This window comes from Penicillium griseofulvum (genome assembly GCF_001561935.1).
Source record: "Penicillium griseofulvum strain PG3 chromosome Unknown contig_11, whole genome shotgun sequence".
Taxonomy (NCBI): domain Eukaryota; kingdom Fungi; phylum Ascomycota; class Eurotiomycetes; order Eurotiales; family Aspergillaceae; genus Penicillium; species Penicillium griseofulvum.
The window spans coordinates 919,370-936,044 of record NW_024467432.1 but is presented as its reverse complement, the minus strand read 5'-3'; the positions used below and the strand labels follow the sequence as shown (position 1 = coordinate 936,044).

The following is a 16,675-nucleotide window of genomic DNA, read 5'->3' as shown; positions in this document are numbered from 1 at the left end:
GAAGGGGAAGGCAAATATGGGATTCCTTCTCTGTCGTATGGAGTGAAACCATAATGAAAACATTTAACCATTTCACGTGTGATATTTGCAATTGAGCCACTTTCTAAACGGAGGTTTACATCGTAGACGGAAGATGTATGATTGCCCAAGTATGTGCTGAGTGGGTGCAGAGTCGACAGTATCTCTCTATTGCTCTACACACAAACTATGCATTTGTTGTTAGGCTTGCATTGCTATTTTGTTTGAATGTAAATGATGTTTGAAGGACATGAGATTCATTCAAGTCTATCCACTTATCTAAGATGTTACCAGAGCAGCACATGTCGCTCATCTTAAACCAAGCCCATTCAATTATTTCGATTTCATTTCTTACCCGGTAGCTTCAGCCACTTAGGCATAGCACCGCTCTTCCGTGCTCCGCTAGGCTTATCGCCGCCTTGAGCGCTACTCGGACCCGGCTGTGACGGACCAGTGGATTCTTCTTCCTTAACCTCCGGCGGTTGCTCCACCTTGAGTTCTTGAGCTTGGCTCCGAAGCTCAGGGCGTAGTATCTCTGTCCGGCGTTCATGAACAAATGCAGGGGCGTGATCAGCCCAAGAGAAGTTGACGAGCACACGGCCAGACAAGCCTAGGTCTTTAATCAGACGCTTCTTATCTGATGGAGGGATGGCGGTTGTCTGTTTGGATCTGGATACACCGTGTACCGTGAGATTGAAGTTTTCACTGGCGAACGGGAGAGCAAGGCATTCACGCGCGAAGTCATACAACGACCGTCCTGTGTCCGAGGTCCCAAATTTAGCGATCACTTGGCTCTGATCTGGGAAACGGATCTTGACATCGACCTCCTGAATGGCTGCTCGTTTTGCCGCTTCTGCCTCTGTCTTGGCGGCGATCTCGGCATCCGTTGGCAACCGCTTTGGCCGAGAGGACTCGTTGAGTAATCGCTGATGCAGCTTTGCGTGCTCGATAGAGGGTATGTAATCACTCTCATCGTAGTCTAATTTTGCGGACGAAGGAGTATCTCCCGAGGGAGGGGAGAAGACAGTAACCGTTCGACCAGAGTCGGCTGTAGAAGTGGCCGGTTGGGGGATAGGCAGCGGAGCGGCAACTGCCTCCGATGCCGCGGTGACGTTAGAGGGCTCAGGCTGCAATGAGCTGGTGATATCTGAAGCAGGCCCCTTGCTTGTGGTGTCAGCAGTGGCTGCTGTGAGTGCTGCGCTCTTATCCTGTGCTGAAGGAGCCTCATCCTCCGAGGACTGGAAGAACTCGCCAATCTTGGCCATAGCTTCTTCAATAGGCTCCTCGGTCCGTCGGAAACTGAGTCGAATAAGGACATTGCCACTGTTGTAACCCAGCTGGGCTAGGGTCTTTTGTAGATCCGTGAAACTCGATACTTCACGTTCCATAATCTGAAGGACGGGGATCTCATAGTACAGTCGTCCGGCAACATCTCCACCCTCAGTGGAGGGCACTGCACGTGAAGTGAGATTCCTTATTGGGCCAGTCCCTGCAACTCCCGCCTCGAACTTCCGGAGTACCATCCAGAGTGTAGTCGTGCTAGGGAACTTATCAAGTATGCGGCCATTCGGGGCACCACGAGCCTCTGATTCGGGCAGTTGGAGGCCAACGGTTACAACTGATGGGGAGCGAGAGAGTTGTACAAGTTCAAGTTTTGCACCGGAGATGAGTCCAGACAGACGGTAGGAAAGAGAAAGGTCTAACTGCTTGCGATTGTGTCTGTCGCATATAAGAGACCGGGTTAGTGTTGTCGTCGGAGAAAGGGAAATCAACTCACTTTAATGAATATTGGCTAGCATTATAACCAAGCTTCGTACATGCCTCCTGCAGGATATCGGTTAAATGTTTGGCGGGAGTTGTCTTGATTGTTGCCCGCCTGGCTGTCGCGTCGATCACCACAACGTGGGCACTCATTGTGAATAGAGAACACTAGTTCTGATAATAAATGGAAAAGATTCAATATCTCAATAAAGAGACTGAAAACAGATAAATGAAATCAAATAGGCGAAAATCTCGATTGCGGGGAGAAAGAGGGCGCAGAAAGTTGTCGAAGCATACGAAACAGGCAGCGGTGCGGGCGTCATCTGAGCTCTCTCGCGTACCTCAGAGCTTCCCCGTCATCAACTCAACTCCATCTCCTCTCCCAACCCGCCCCCTTCTCAACCACATTTTCTCTTCTTTTTTCTTGTGCTTTAGCTCTGGAATATCTCTGTTATATTGAATTGTATTGAAACACTGCAATAATGGTAAGAGAATATGCCCTTCGTCCCTATCATCCACGAATCTCTGGAACTCAAAGCTGACCGACTTCTCCCATCACAGTCCAACCCCTTCGATATCAGTATGCCGGAGCCTTGTCCCTAGTGAATAATCAACCAAAATACTAATCGTCCTGCAGATGGCGGTGCTTGTGTCGCCATGGTGGGCAAGGACTGCGTCGCCATCGCCTGTGACCTTCGTCTCGGCATGCAGTCCCTGACCATCTCCAACAACTTCCCCAAGATCTTCAACTACGCTCCATCCACCTACCTCGGCCTGACTGGCCTCGCCACCGATGTCAACACCGTCTCCGATCTCTTCCGTTACAAGGTAAACATGTACCGGCTGCGCGAGGAGCGCGACATCGCACCGCAGACCCTCGCCAACCTAGTGAGCTCATCGCTGTATGAGAAGCGCTTCGGTCCTTACTTCGTCAGCCCTGTGCTGGCTGGTATCAACCCAACAACGGGGAAGCCATTCATCTGTGGCTTTGACAGCATTGGCTGTATCGATTTCGCCAAGGACTTCATTGTCAGCGGAACAGCAAGCGACCAGCTCTTCGGTACTTGCGAGGGTCTGTGGGAGCCTGATCTGGTATGTATTATTGTTGCTACTATATTCCTTACTGGATGCGGTGTCTGACAAACTTTATAATTACAGGCCCCCGAGGACCTCTTCGAGACAATCTCACAAGCACTGCTTAGCGCCGTGGACCGAGACGCTCTCTCCGGTTGGGGTGCCCAGGTTTACATTATAGAGAAGGACAAGGTTACCCAGCGGTTATTGAAGGGACGACAGGATTAGATTTGGGAAATTGGTTGTTTTGGGCTTTCCGTTGGTTTGAGGGCAGATCCCGGCGTCTACGGTCTTCACTGGATGATATGTGCCGTGTACGGTCGATCAATGACGGGATAGCACAAGATCAACGTGAGAGCGGTTGATACCTGAGCCGAAGGGCGATTTTGTTCTTTGACTCCATGTTTCTCTTACTCCTACTCATGATAATAAAAGGCCCCCGTTGTCACGTCACGGCAGTGTTCCAATTTGCATCAATTCAACGCATTAACTAGGGATGTGGACAAAGTCCAGTTTTCGAGAATCAGTAACCGCCCCAATATGTTAATCTTGCTTTAACTGACTTTGCTTTTGATCGGGCCTCGTGACATACTGGCTGCCCACACCTAGCAGGCCTCAAGGGAGGTGCTGAATGTCTTTCCCCCGTATGTCGGATAAGTATGGTCAAGAGTATGTACTTATACCCTGTTTTTCTGCCTACGAGTCCAACTACTAAAGATGTCACTAAGAAAACCTTGGAACGCAAGTCCGCTTTCAAGAGACAAGATTAGATACAAAATCGGGTATCCTGTTTTCAAATCAACGAACATGTTGCCACACACCAAGTTATCTCGAAAAAAGACCTCGATAAGGGTCAATGCGGTGGGACCTTCAATAACCATCTCTGTCTGCTATCACCCCATAAGCTGGCCCATTATTCCCTAGGAACTTTTTGATATCAGAAGCCAATAGATCAGGCACTTCCCAGGCCGCAAAATGACCACCACGATCATACTCTGTTTCCTGCACAATGTTCCCAATTGATCGATACCACGCCATAGGCCACATAACAATCTCCTCATGGAACTGTGCCACCGCAAAGCACACATTCTGCGGTGCCCGAGCCTCGAGAACTTGTTCAGCCGACATGTAATTCAGGTCTATCTTTTTCACCGGCTCCTCCTGAGCGTCATCCTCCGAGATCGTCGCACTTCCACTACCCTTTGGCGCTGAAGCCTCGTAGTAGATCCTCGTCGACGCCATTGGCCCAGCGGTGGAGAAGTAATATATACTAACCCAGGTCAAGATCTCCTCATCCGTCCAGGGGTACTTGTCAGACCAAGAATGCATTTTGTCATAGATCCAAGCTAATAACCCGACAGGACTATCGTGAAGTCCATACCCTAGAGTTTGTGGTCGAGTTGATTGCTGTTTCATGTATGCGTTGCCGCTGGTGACATATCCCAATGTCCGGGCAATGTAGCCACGATCTTTTGCTGAGAAAGGTACAGATAACAGTGATTTGAAAAACTGATAGGGGCTTCGCCATGGATAGGGTGGCATGACGGGAATGAAGTTCAGATGGATGGCTTGGGTGTGTTCAGGGTAGTACTGAGACATGGTACGGGCAATAATACTTCCCCAGTCACCTCCTTGAATAACTGCTCTGGAATTAGTTGATTTCTTTTGATGGGATAGATAGTGCCTACCGTATTTTTCGTAGCCTAGTGCGATCATCACTTTGTGTAGAGTTTCTGCATACTGTGCCAGCCCAAATCCTCTCTAATTTGGTTGTTAGGATGCTCTTGATGTGCTGATATATAGTACTCAACATACCTTCTTGACACCCTGCGAGAATCCAAAATTTGGCAATGAAGGTGCCACGACATCGAATATTGGGCCATCCCCGCTATTAGTGAGTAGTGGGATAAGCTTGGCGGCTTCGAGGAAGCTGCCGGGCCCTAATATAAGAATGATGGATTAGCAGGGGCATAAAGAGAGTGATGTAGAGATATCAGGGACTATATACACCCGTGTATAAAAAGCAATGGGATTGCTTTTGAATTTCCGCTCCGATGATGCACGGCGTGTATATCCAGTTCTCCGAAGCCTTCTACTCCTACTCGAACGTTGAATTGTTTGAGTTGCTCATTGAGCTTCCGCTCTTGGGTACGCCAGTCAAAATCATTATGCCACACGGCAATAAGTCTCTTGATTTCGTGGAGGGGAACGCCCATGTCCCACTCCGAACCCTCGAGCTCATCCGGGAAGGTAGTATATTCCAGCTTATGGCGGAGCTGTTGCAGTTTCTCATCCGGAACGGCGATGTTGTATGGGGTGACTGAGATCATGGTTGTGAATGTAATCAGACTTTGGTGAGAGTGATAATTTAAAGTTGGTTGTTAAATACATGTATAAAGGCGGGTTTAGGTATTCACATAATTGTTTCTCAAGCTGTAGGAGATGTAGTCTACTAATGTAGTCCCGCTCGGACCACGGAGGGTGGGATTACCTCGGTTTCACAATGACATGGGTATGATGGTATAATATATACATATGCAATGAAGATGAGAGGTTATTTGACTACCAAAAATAGATGTATCAGAGATAAAGACACCTTCCAAATACTCCACTTGGGCATATATATATCTCCTACATATATATTTCCCAAACACAGCCAATGGTCCAGTTGAGAAGTACATCCATAACGTTTGGGCCCATATGACCTAAATAGGAATCAGTCACAACTTGAAAGATTGCAACATATGTTTCTTTAGCACCACTATTTGCCATATTGTTCATTTTGGAATGAAGTCTAACTTCACAACATGCTCAGAGTTATGTTGTATATTTTCGGGCTTCACTATACTCCCGGAATTCCGAATAGAAGCCCCAATTCGAACGATTCTATAGGCGTGCTCTATTGACCCACTTGAATGAGACTGATAAAAACCTGTTTGGTGTGGAAATTACACGATTAACGTTCGCCCATGTGGGATATTGAATGGTGGATACCAAGTGTCTCTTTGCTTGAGATAGTCATAGATTAAATAGATCAAAGGATTCAACACTATATGTTAGACTATCAAGAAAGAATAAGGCATGAATATCCTGCCTAGGTAGGGTGTGTTCTGTAAAATGGGTACTTCGGTACCTGATATCCCCATAGTAAATACCCGCGTAGACGAGGTACCCAGTACCTGTTGGGTCTAGATCCCGCTGATCCTGCGCAACCTCCGTGCTCTGCAGGATTCGAGAGAAAAACACAACACACAAAGGAAATAAAAGAAACCTCAAACGTCTCCGTTAGAAATATTAGGTCTATATCAGAATCTATGAGCTGATATTCTCTTGTTTCAGGCCGTGTCTAGACCGCCCGGCCCCCGTCGAACGGAAAATCCCCTCTCCCCTCTTCTGGGCCTCTCTCCAATATTTCAGATTCTGGTGGATGTTCGAAGTCTCGATCTGTCCACCATACCCTAATTATACAATTGAACGGTCGTTTCTCTCAAACAACCAGAGAATCCATAATCCTCGAACCGATATCACCTTCACTTGCCACATGGACTATGCCCGACACACCCGAGCCGGATGTCTCTCATGCTGTTCACCCTTGTCCCACCATGCCATTCCCCTCTTGCAAATCCGAATGTATCACCGACAGATTAAATGTTCATGACGACGGAGATGTGCAACGCGACTTGGGAACATGGAATGATGGTGCCCAGACCACTGCCATTGAGCATTTGGTTACACTCAAACAGGGTCTGCGGGCATCTGATACAGAGCTGTTCTGGAAACGGCTTATGGAGGACATGACATCTATAACCAAAGCTCAATATGGGTTTGTTGCTCGGAGGGTGCACGGGAGGGAGCCCATGCCAGAACTAGGTGGGCGGCGCCCGTCGCTTTTTGGTGCGGCTTTCTACTATAACGATGGTTACGAGACCGTTGGTTTGCAGCGAAACAGGTTTTTCGCGGGCGGGAACCCCTTACTGCATATGGACCACGAACGGCCTTGTTTGATCCCCGACAATCTCAGTTCACTTGTATCGTTCGGCGATGACCACTTACCGTTCACCGCGGATGGTTATTTGGCTATACCCCTCTTCTCGGCCGGAAAGTGCCTGGCGCACCTCGGGTTGATGTGGTCGAAAGATGGCCTTCGGAATAGAAATCTGTCCTGGTCCTTCCTGGAGATGATTCTCCACTCGCTCGAAGACCTGATTGTACAACGCCTAGATCCAGGGGAGCAAATTCTAGATGAACTCTTAGATTCTCCAGCGCCAAATATCTCCGATTTCCACGATCCCCAAACTGCCGCCTTCCATGAAGCCTCTCATTTTAACGCGCACCCCCTCAAACCCTACGCCCGAAGCTTATCCCACGAGCTGAGGACGCCGATGCAGGGTGTAGTGGGCATGCTTGATGTCATGCACGCTACAGTGCGCGAGGCGATGGAGAGTAAATCCCCGGTTAAATCGGGCGGGGTTTTTCAGTCTCTCAAGGAGGGGATTGAGATGGTTCAGGATAGCGCGAGACGTGCTGTTGAAGCGGCTGACAATGTCGTTCATGCATACGAACTCAATATGCAAATCCCCAAAACACCACTCCGCGAGGAACCCGAGGTACTAGGCGGTCTTACAATCCCATCTACTATTCCCGAAATTCGCCCGAATATTTTTATCGAAGGAAAGAACATCGCTGTAAATCCGTACAAACGGCGGCGGAGCCTACCACCAGAAATTAATACCCGACCAGTACGCAAGCAAAGACTTCGTGCGGCTTCGTCGCGGCAAGAGCTTTCACCTCGCAGCGAAGAAGTCAAGAATGCTGTTCACGAAAGCGACCAAATCGTACATGCTATCCCAGCTCGCCAGTTCGAAGCTGTAATGGCTGACATGGTCGATCCACGCCCGTCTATCGCAGTTCGACGGTCCGCACCTCACTTACTCCTTGAGGGCATCAATGTGAACATGAGAGGTTCTGCTTTGCGTTTTACCAAACTGCGAGATCTTCTTCGCTTGGTGATTAATGAGTCTCTCCACGTTGGTGGTCGACCTGATTCTGCTGTTAGCAATGCAACCGAATTTGGTGAAAGGATTGAAATTCGATCGCGGTCTTCGAATGGTGAATTGTTCACCAAGGTTGTGGACTGGTCTGTAGACCCTTCATTACCGGACACCCTTCTTGCCGATGACCGTGATCTGGCCAAACTGATCTCGTGCGTCTTTCTTAATGCGATCAAATTTACCAACAACGGTACCATCACTGTTTGCGCAACCATTGACTCCAAGAAGAATGATGTTCTTATTCTTGTCCGCGATACCGGCCCGGGTATCCCCGCTGCATTCCTACCTAATCTCTTTAAGCCATTTGCTCGTGAGGATGCATCGACCACAAGGAGCAAAGATGGGTTGGGTCTCGGTCTTCTTGTGGCCAAGGGCCTTTCCCGGAAAATGGGCGGTGACTTGACCTGTGTGCGTTCGTCGACATCTGGTCCTGAGCGGGGTACTGAATTTCGAATTCGAATCCCTGTAAATCAACGTGAAGCTGAAATCCGCCCCGGCACCCCTAGTGAGAGTGTTTTGACGCCATCTACTACCGACCAAACACGACAGGGCAGTGTCAGCAGCTTTCTGTCTGATCCCTCTTCTTGCTTTAACTCCCCATTTATCCTCCCCCAGAACTGTCAGCCGCAACAGCCAACCCCGAGTACCAGCGATGAAAACATGTCTCAAAGTCCAACTCCCCTGCGACCGGCCCGTTTGCATCGAACACATATCTCCGGCGATGCATATGACAAGAAGCTTGGGGAGAAATTTCCGCTGCGTATTCTTGTTGCCGAAGATAATCGAATCAACCGGCGCGTACTAGTAAACATGCTACGCAAACTCGGCTACCGCGATGTACTCGAAGCAGCCGATGGCAAAGAAGCCGTCGAAATCGTTCAAGGCATCCTCTCCGCCTCAAAACCCAATTTGCCTGACACTGGTCTCGATCCAGTACATGCTATGCAAGACATCATCCATCCAACTCTGACGACAAAAATAAAACCGATCGATGTTGTTTTGATGGATCTTTGGATGCCTGAAATGGACGGATATGAGGCCACCTCACGAATTCTCCAGATGGTCGACAATCATCGGGGCCAACATGCTGCTTTTGAGCAACCGAACCCCAACAGCCCTGACTCCATGGAAATGGATCCAATCCCCAACACACTTTGTACGCCGCAACCTCCCACAGTTCTTGCCGTGAGTGCCGACGTCAGCGACGAGGCATTGAATCGTGCCTCAAAAGTGGGAATCAAAGGTTATATGACGAAACCCTACAAACTCTCTGATCTCGAACGACTGATTCTCGAATTCTGCGGTGATCCTGGCAACCCTGTTGTCTAAATCCTAGTATAACGACTAGACCCCTGAACATGATGTTGCTTTTTTTTGGATTTCCCCGTGAAGACCATTATATACCCATTGGATGCGGACTTATTTCTTCATGTACAGACCTCCCAATTGCTTTTTCCTTTGGTCCGATGATCTCTCTCTCGGTTAGGATATGTACTGATTTGGCGGATTATTCTTTTTCGACTGCCATATACCATAATCGACATTTTTGACTCATTTCATGTTTATTATCTCCTTTTCGGATACAATGATTGATGATACACCGCACGCGATTACTGCACACATACTACGTAGCGCTATTTGAACCTGTCGAAATTTGAGTTCTAGTCGTGAATTTTCTACTTTATGTAGCTTGGGAGGTTCAACGCTAGGAATATGCTCAATTTGATGATTTGTGTGGTGGGAATAGCTTTCAATTATACTATGATTTACAATACATTGTATAAAGTGGTCTACAACAAGCATAGTTAAATCAGGTATAATTACATAAATACATAAATACCTAACCTTGGAAAAGACTAGGCATTCGACCCGCTATGCCCCTTCGCACTAGACCAAATTGGGAGTAACGGCTCCACTTTGATCTATGACCTTGAAAGATACATCTACGGATATAAACAAGAACAATTGAGGAGGAGAGAAAAAAAAATGATCCGTTCCCAATTACTCCGCAGCGAGGATCGAAATCCTGACCGGTTTCATCATCACTGAGCTTCCCAATGCGGTATCACCCGGGGTCACTGTTTCACTCAGCAATCAGATGACCTCATGTCTCTCACCCACTCGGCCACCTGGGGAGGATTCTAGCATATTACATTAAACTTGGGTCAAGTAGACCATCTGAGCATTATTGAACCACGATATACATAGCTTACTCCTACACAGCCCGACTTCCTAGTTGGGTCTCCGATAACCGAATCTATACAGTAAATTTGAATTATTTTATAACCACATGTCATAATATTCTTCTCTTCTACATGAAACTGTGACCATCGTCCACCGATATTGATCCGCTCTATTTGCAGAGAGTGAAATCGGCCAATCCTCCATCAGGAACAGTCTCCTGCGGGAGGCAGAAGTTAACGTTTTCTCCTTTAAGATGCGTGAAGACCCGAGAGTACTCAGCCTATTTGAAGCAATTAGCAAGTCAATTTCCACGCCTTCCTTCAAATCCGGGAGAACAAACCTCAACAAGGTTCACAAACTCATCATATATGTTATCCGCCTTCATCTTCTGACGAACAAGATCGGTCACTCCCCCCAAAATTGCAACTACTGTAGTGACTTTACTGTCCCAAGTAAGGAGTGCAGAAACCCCAGTTCCATCAACACGAGTGGATTCAGTGCTGCCATAGATATCTGAAGAGCATTTCAATTAGCATCATACCAATCGCCCAAACTTGATATCTGAAAGGTGTCACTGACTCTGCATTTTCTTGCCAGCAACCATATTTCTCCACCAGGCGAGTCCGACAGACTTGTTGACCAAGATTGTCGGGAATACACTATACGGCGTGATGACGTCCAGTTCCTGGACAGTCTGGTTCGAGATGGAAGGAATACCGGCGTTTGAGATATAGCCAGTCACATCGCCGATGGATGGATCGGTGATGTTGTTAACGGAGGCGAACATGCCGGGTAATCTCGTGGCGACTGAGTTGCAGGTCCGGACTCGCTCAGCGTTTTCAAATACACGACTAAACGGAAAACTGTTAGCATACCAGAGCTGATATCTGTCTTCTGCTTGAAGACTCACCGCACAATGTCGATGTCATAGTATGGCATCTGCAATACTTTCCAGGTTTCGTGGCTAGAGAACCAAAATCCTATCTCAAAATTTAGTCACTATCTTCTCATCTTTTTTTTTGGAAATTCACAAACCCTTTTGGACAGTGATAGGCCCGAAACCACCCTTTTTGTAGTCAACGCTCACCAGCTGCGGTTGTTTAATTTCCCATAGAGCCTGTTTGTCGGCTTTCGAGAGACCGCCAAAGAATTGTAGCCAGAAAGTAAAAATCTCGCCTTCGAAAGGGTCGTCGAGTAGATTTTTGCCCTCACATAGATACGACTGATCCGGGTGGTTGACGGGGAGGGACTGATCTTGAATTTCAATGACGGCACAAACCCGGCCATTACCTTTGTAAAAGATCTAATTAACAGAAAATTAGCGAACTAGTCAAAATCGAGCAGGGGATCGTGATAGACCTTAGCGGCAGTGGTCTTAGTGTAATCCATCCAAGTCTGCCATTTCTGCGCGAGTTCTTGATACTCCTTATTGCCCGTATTCTCAAGTGCCTGAATAAAACCATACACAGCCCATACAAGTTCACTAGACGGATATTTATTATTAACCCGTAACCCAAAACGAGGATCAAGCATCCACATACCCGTTATCAAGAGGAGGCACGCGATTGACCCAGTCCGGTCTTGGAGTTATATCTTGAGTATCGGCCGTGATCCAGGGCAAGAAGCCTCCGAAGCCTGGGTAAGTCTCATTGAATCTGAGATAAGTCTGCAGCTTTTTCTGCATAATAGAAGCAGCGATTTTGGGGGCTTCGGCTGTGTTCTCAGGCGAGAGGAACCGAGCAGCCTCTGGAGATCCTGCAACGGCATGGGTATACAACATGATTTGAAGGGACTATTGGAATATCAGATAAGGACTTCCATACATTGGAGGGAAATGAATACTAACCTCTTTGCTAGCGGCACTGAACGTGTGCTTCGCTGTTGCCTCCCCAGTTACCCAGTCAATGTTAGTGCCATCGTACGAGATGCCATTGTTGCTGTTGTAGGAGATGTTGTTCTGGTGGAACTTGCCCTCCCAATACAGCATGTCATTGATGAAGGCAGTAGGATCTTGGAGAATCTGCTTTTGGGAATAGTGATGGGCAAAACGACATGATGGCTCATTGGTATGTCCGGATGTCGATGGTAGGGCATTGACTAGTGTTGTCCATGTTATGACATGACCTATTTTCTTGTGGACACGCATATTGGGAGTGCTCAAAGAAAATAACCGAATAACGAGCTGGAGTAGACATTGGAACGGAACTTTCGATGGTATAAATACCATGTGTCTCTGGCTTGAGGCGCCAACTGCATATTCCCCCGGTCTTCCATGCCCACGAATTAGATCGCACCAGGAATCTCTGGGGTCCCCGCATTTCGAAAAGCTTTCTGAAGATGCCGGCGAAATCTGATAATGGGCTGATGGTGGGCTTTTGCCCGTTTAGCTCGTGTGCAAATCTATTTCCACTATAGGATGAGATCTTCAACGGGGATGGTCAATTAACCGAAACGGAGAATCGGGGAATTATAGATCGGGGAATCTAATGTACCCCAGACGTTGATCCCTTGCTTGATTCGGACAGTTCCCAAAGCATATTGCTTGGGATCATTTCATTTGTAATTATACTATTTTATTTATCTTATCTGGACCCGCATGACACGTAGTACTGTGAAGATTTATTCATAACAGCCGTCGCAAAGTATCTGATGCTTTAGAGTCTAAGCGTGTCAGTATATCAAGGAGCACAGACAGATCGTTGCGCGCTCGCGCCGATAGAGGGGATGCTTCATGTTGATCGATAATCTCGAGCAGACAAGCTCCTATGAGTCTGATCTTTTCTACCTAGATGGTCATCAGAACTTGCTCATTTGGAATCAGAGAGCAGGAGAAAGGGCTTAACTCACACATGGTTCACCGTTAATCTGCAATGCCCAAAAAGGGGCATCGCGAATGACTCGCAGAAGATCCCGTGCAATGTCAGTTTTCCGCAGTAACAGCATTTCATTTGGCGCAGGAGGATAGTAATCAAACTCTTCGAATTTTTGTGTGATTACCATCTTAAGACAGTGTAATGAGACGTAGACATTAGCTGCTTGAATAATATGCAGTCTCGTGAGTCTAGACAGGTGCTGGTTGTCTTTATTGGCGTTTGACATGAGCTGATCATATTGTAAGAAGGGGGGTAAATCATCGAGAGACGTTGCAAAAAGCACGTAGAGATGGTCAAGCCTGTGACTTTCTTCTGCTGTAGGAGGCTGACGAGGAAGTAAATTCCCATTTCTGTGACTATCTAACAGTCGCATCTCTAAAAGTAAATCGGATGCACTTTGCCATAGTCGAATGTTCGCATTGAATCCCGCGATAAAGCTCTTTTGAGTACTCTCAGAATCAGGGACAGCACTACCCGGTGTCGAGATTGTCTCATCTTCGATGCCTGTGGGATAGCCGATGGTGATGCCAGAGTTGAATGAATATTTGTGAATAGTGATCGGACGATTGTTCAGAATGGCTGCTGATTTATCGCCGATATAGGCAATCCAGAATGCCCGACGGCGGAACTCCACTTCGAGAGAAGAGAGCCCCTGCAGTGAATTTTCTTCATGCATCTGCATCACTTGGGCCAATCGGGTCGCTTCCCCAAATATGTGCCATGACAGTCGCGGCTTACCGGCAGCATGCATGCAGTTGGAGTGGAAATATCGAATGGCGACCGAGTTTGCATTTGGGTATTCGAGATCGGCTTCCAGGTATGTAGCCAGGCAGTTTCTGGAGGCTTGTAGAAATATGTCTGCGATTGCCTCCCCTTCGGGAAATATGTCTTTCGGAAGGAGAAAGGCCGCTTCTGCACAGACAGCAGTGATCAAAGTGAAAGAAAGATCCGGCCACAGCTCGGGGTATTTGAGAGTATTCACACCATATACGAGGCCGTCAGCTCTCGAATTCCTTCCTTGGGTCACGAAGAACCCCAACCCATCTCGAAGACTGGGTTCATGAACAAGTGGAGTCAGGGGATATAGATATTCAAAGAATAGCTCAAAGCAACGGTTGATAGTGCGCTCTAGATGTGACGATGACTTCTGCACGGAAATCACCCGCTCCAAAGCATGCCACCGCTGTAACGCGGAGGTGATTCTCGTGGAGGCGATATCGGAAAGTGACGATTGGACTGTATGCACTGTCTCAGGGGACAGAGTAGGATCAAGTACCGAGAGATTGGTGTCCCACGCATCTAGTGGAACTGCAACCGGTGCGGTCGAACTGAGACTTTGTGTTATAGAGCCATGTTCCGCTACCTGCAAAGCTGGTGCCAGAGGACTATCCAAGACACTCGGATAAACCACACCCTGTGACCTTTGTCGCTTGGATTTGGGTCCACGTCTGGCAATTGGCACGTCAAATGTGCATTGCGTCCGAGCTAGACGGCAGTTGGTGCATATTGACGATTCTCCCGAGCAGTCACACTATGATAATTTAGTTTAGGTCAGGTAAAACGAACTTTCGCCTCATACCTTTGATTTTCTCCGACGGCACCGATCGCATGCTCTAGCTGATGAGCGCGAACGAGCAGGGCTGGCCATCACATCTTCTGTGTCGGGAAAACTTGTCGGAGGTTAGGGCAGTTGGGAAGTTGGAGGTGGGGGGATGAGCCTCGGTCAAATACTTCGCGTATTTCTCCGAAGGCTTAAGGTTTCTTCGCTTGGTTCCCATTTAATTAATTCAAAGACAACTATATTACGCGAAACTAATACTAAGCATTCTATATCTTGCTTGCCGGAATAGAAAGTGTCTTATTTTATTAGCACGGGTCAAATAAGAACTTTGGAGAAGATTTCGAGGTCAATTGTGAACTGTCTAGTAGAATAATATTTGTCTAGTCCCATGGCAATTGCTCACTGCATGTGCCATATGGTCATTAGAAGGCATCTAATCGCTCTATTGGGACCTAGAAGCGTTGCCACCCATGCGTTCATCGAACATGCCTTTCAGCAGCAATGCGGATTGCTTCGGGGTTCTTTCCAGGGTGTTATAGTCCGTAAAGGTAACGCCAAAGCGAACCCCATACCCATCAGACCACTCTGGAAGAAGTGTTAGCTCAAATATCTTGACATATGGAGTAAGAAACATACCTAAGTTGTCCATCAATGACCACGCAAAATATCCTTTGATATCAGATCCATCCTCTATGCGTGCTCTTCCAACGGCATCGAGATGATCCCTGAAGTACTGGATTCGGTAGGTATCGTTGACAGCCTCTTCGCATGTCATCTTCTCCTCACCAGGACAAGGGCACCCATTCTCCGTGATGTAGATGGGCTTGCCATATGTACGATATACTCGCGTCAAGTGCTTTCGGAAAAGTTCCGGGGTTGACCGGAGCCAATGCACACCACTCTTCTCTCCGACTGATACACCTTGCTTGTTTTCTTGCAGTTCATCCACATTCCCAATGAAGTCAGTCTCAGGCGCAGGCTCGTCGCGATGCCGGGCAAATTGGGAGGTGTAATAGTTCATTCCGTAGAAGTCTATGTCCGCCTCCCTAAGCAAAGCAAGGTCCCACTCCGTAAAGCTAGGGAGTCTATCGCCAAGTTGCTCTCTCATGCATTTGGGGTAGTCTTGGGCTAGACTGTCAAAGGTGTCAGTGTCCTTGTTTTAGTGTGGTCTGGGCCAATAGAAACCTACCAAATGGGGTTCGCAAACCATCCAATATGGAACTGCATTCTGCGCTCAGCAGCTTGCCGGTCGCGCTCGTCCTGGCTGTCCCAGGGTTCATAGTAATCACCGTTCAGAGATATACCAATCCTGCCTTTCTGAAAAGCTCGGAATTTCCGGTTATACAAAGCCACAGCGCGAGCGTGGCTCATGATCAAGGCTTTCCCAACAACCCATGGCTCCGTAGTAGTATCGCCCTCGGTGGACTGTGGATTTATACTGCTTCGTCCCGGCGCATTTCCGCCAGTCGCGTATCCCTAAACAATGTGTTAGTTGTCTGAGACAAGAAAAAAGGCCAGAGGGCCTAGAAAAACATACAAAGATAGAAACAATCCACGGTTCATTCAATGTGATCCAATTCTTGACACGATCTCCAAATCTCTCATAGCAAATTTGTGCATACCGCTCAAAGTCAAGCTGCGACTCCTCCACATTCAACCAACCTCCATATCGATCGTGAATGGCTTGAGGAAGGTCCCAATGATAGAGAGTGACCCATGGGGTGATTCCCCTGGCAAGCAGGGAATCAATGAGTTTGTTATAGAAGGCAATACCCGATTCGCTGACTGGATCGTTCCTTCCCCCTAGTGGAATGATCCGTGACCAGGAAATTGAGAATCGGTATGCTTTTGCGCCGTAATTGGAGAGAAGGTCGAAATCCTCCTCGAATCGGTGGTAATGATCGCAAGCGATATCTCCATTGGCCCCCTTAGTCCTTGTAGGCTCAAGGTGGCAGAAGGTATCCCAGATCGACTTTCCACGGCCATCTTCATTTACAGCGCCTTCGATCTGATATGAGGCAGTTGCAAATCCCCATTCAAAATCGGGAGGTAAGAATCCCGACATACTGGCAATGTTCAACACAGAGCCACTGAAACAGTTTGGAGTATTTTGAAAAAGGAGAAGTTATCAGAGCTCATCGAGTAGAACTTAA

At 47.7% G+C, this 16,675-nt stretch overlaps 6 protein-coding genes across 6 annotated transcripts; 2 read left to right on the top strand and 4 right to left on the bottom strand.

Annotated features, from left to right (window-relative positions):
• Positions 1 to 362: 362 nt before the first annotated feature.
• On the bottom strand, positions 363 to 1,932 carry PGRI_088700 (putative UBX domain protein; the record flags this gene model as incomplete). The annotated part of the gene is made up of 2 exons (XM_040796584.1): positions 363 to 1,737; positions 1,796 to 1,932. 2 exons carry the CDS (start codon positions 1,930 to 1,932, stop codon positions 363 to 365), a joined length of 1,512 nt encoding a protein of 503 aa, XP_040651122.1.
• Positions 1,933 to 2,274: 342 nt separating this feature from the next.
• pup3 (proteasome core particle subunit beta 3) lies at positions 2,275 to 3,081 on the top strand (the record flags this gene model as incomplete). The annotated part of the gene is made up of 3 exons (XM_040796583.1): positions 2,275 to 2,359; positions 2,417 to 2,871; positions 2,938 to 3,081. The coding sequence occupies 3 exons, from the start codon at positions 2,275 to 2,277 to the stop codon at positions 3,079 to 3,081; spliced, it is 684 nt and encodes a 227-aa protein (XP_040651121.1).
• Positions 3,082 to 3,723: 642 nt separating this feature from the next.
• PGRI_088680 (epoxide hydrolase) lies at positions 3,724 to 5,183 on the bottom strand (the record flags this gene model as incomplete). Its single annotated transcript, XM_040796582.1, has 4 exons — positions 3,724 to 4,493; positions 4,542 to 4,614; positions 4,669 to 4,793; positions 4,862 to 5,183. 4 exons carry the CDS (start codon positions 5,181 to 5,183, stop codon positions 3,724 to 3,726), a joined length of 1,290 nt encoding a protein of 429 aa, XP_040651120.1.
• A 1,218-nt stretch (positions 5,184 to 6,401) lies between these two features.
• PGRI_088670 (CheY-like superfamily) lies at positions 6,402 to 9,233 on the top strand (the record flags this gene model as incomplete). The annotated part of the gene is made up of 1 exon (XM_040796581.1): positions 6,402 to 9,233. One exon carries the CDS (start codon positions 6,402 to 6,404, stop codon positions 9,231 to 9,233), a length of 2,832 nt encoding a protein of 943 aa, XP_040651119.1.
• Positions 9,234 to 10,257: 1,024 nt separating this feature from the next.
• Positions 10,258 to 12,234, bottom strand: PGRI_088660 (endo-beta-1,2-glucanase; the record flags this gene model as incomplete). The annotated part of the gene is made up of 8 exons (XM_040796580.1): positions 10,258 to 10,368; positions 10,429 to 10,601; positions 10,668 to 10,939; positions 10,999 to 11,068; positions 11,124 to 11,391; positions 11,448 to 11,571; positions 11,630 to 11,880; positions 11,935 to 12,234. 8 exons carry the CDS (start codon positions 12,232 to 12,234, stop codon positions 10,258 to 10,260), a joined length of 1,569 nt encoding a protein of 522 aa, XP_040651118.1.
• Positions 12,235 to 12,926: 692 nt separating this feature from the next.
• Positions 12,927 to 16,587, bottom strand: PGRI_088650 (Glycoside hydrolase, superfamily; the record flags this gene model as incomplete). The annotated part of the gene is made up of 6 exons (XM_040796579.1): positions 12,927 to 14,492; positions 14,541 to 14,631; positions 14,975 to 15,107; positions 15,159 to 15,655; positions 15,712 to 15,998; positions 16,060 to 16,587. 6 exons carry the CDS (start codon positions 16,585 to 16,587, stop codon positions 12,927 to 12,929), a joined length of 3,102 nt encoding a protein of 1,033 aa, XP_040651117.1.
• Positions 16,588 to 16,675: the final 88 nt, after the last annotated feature.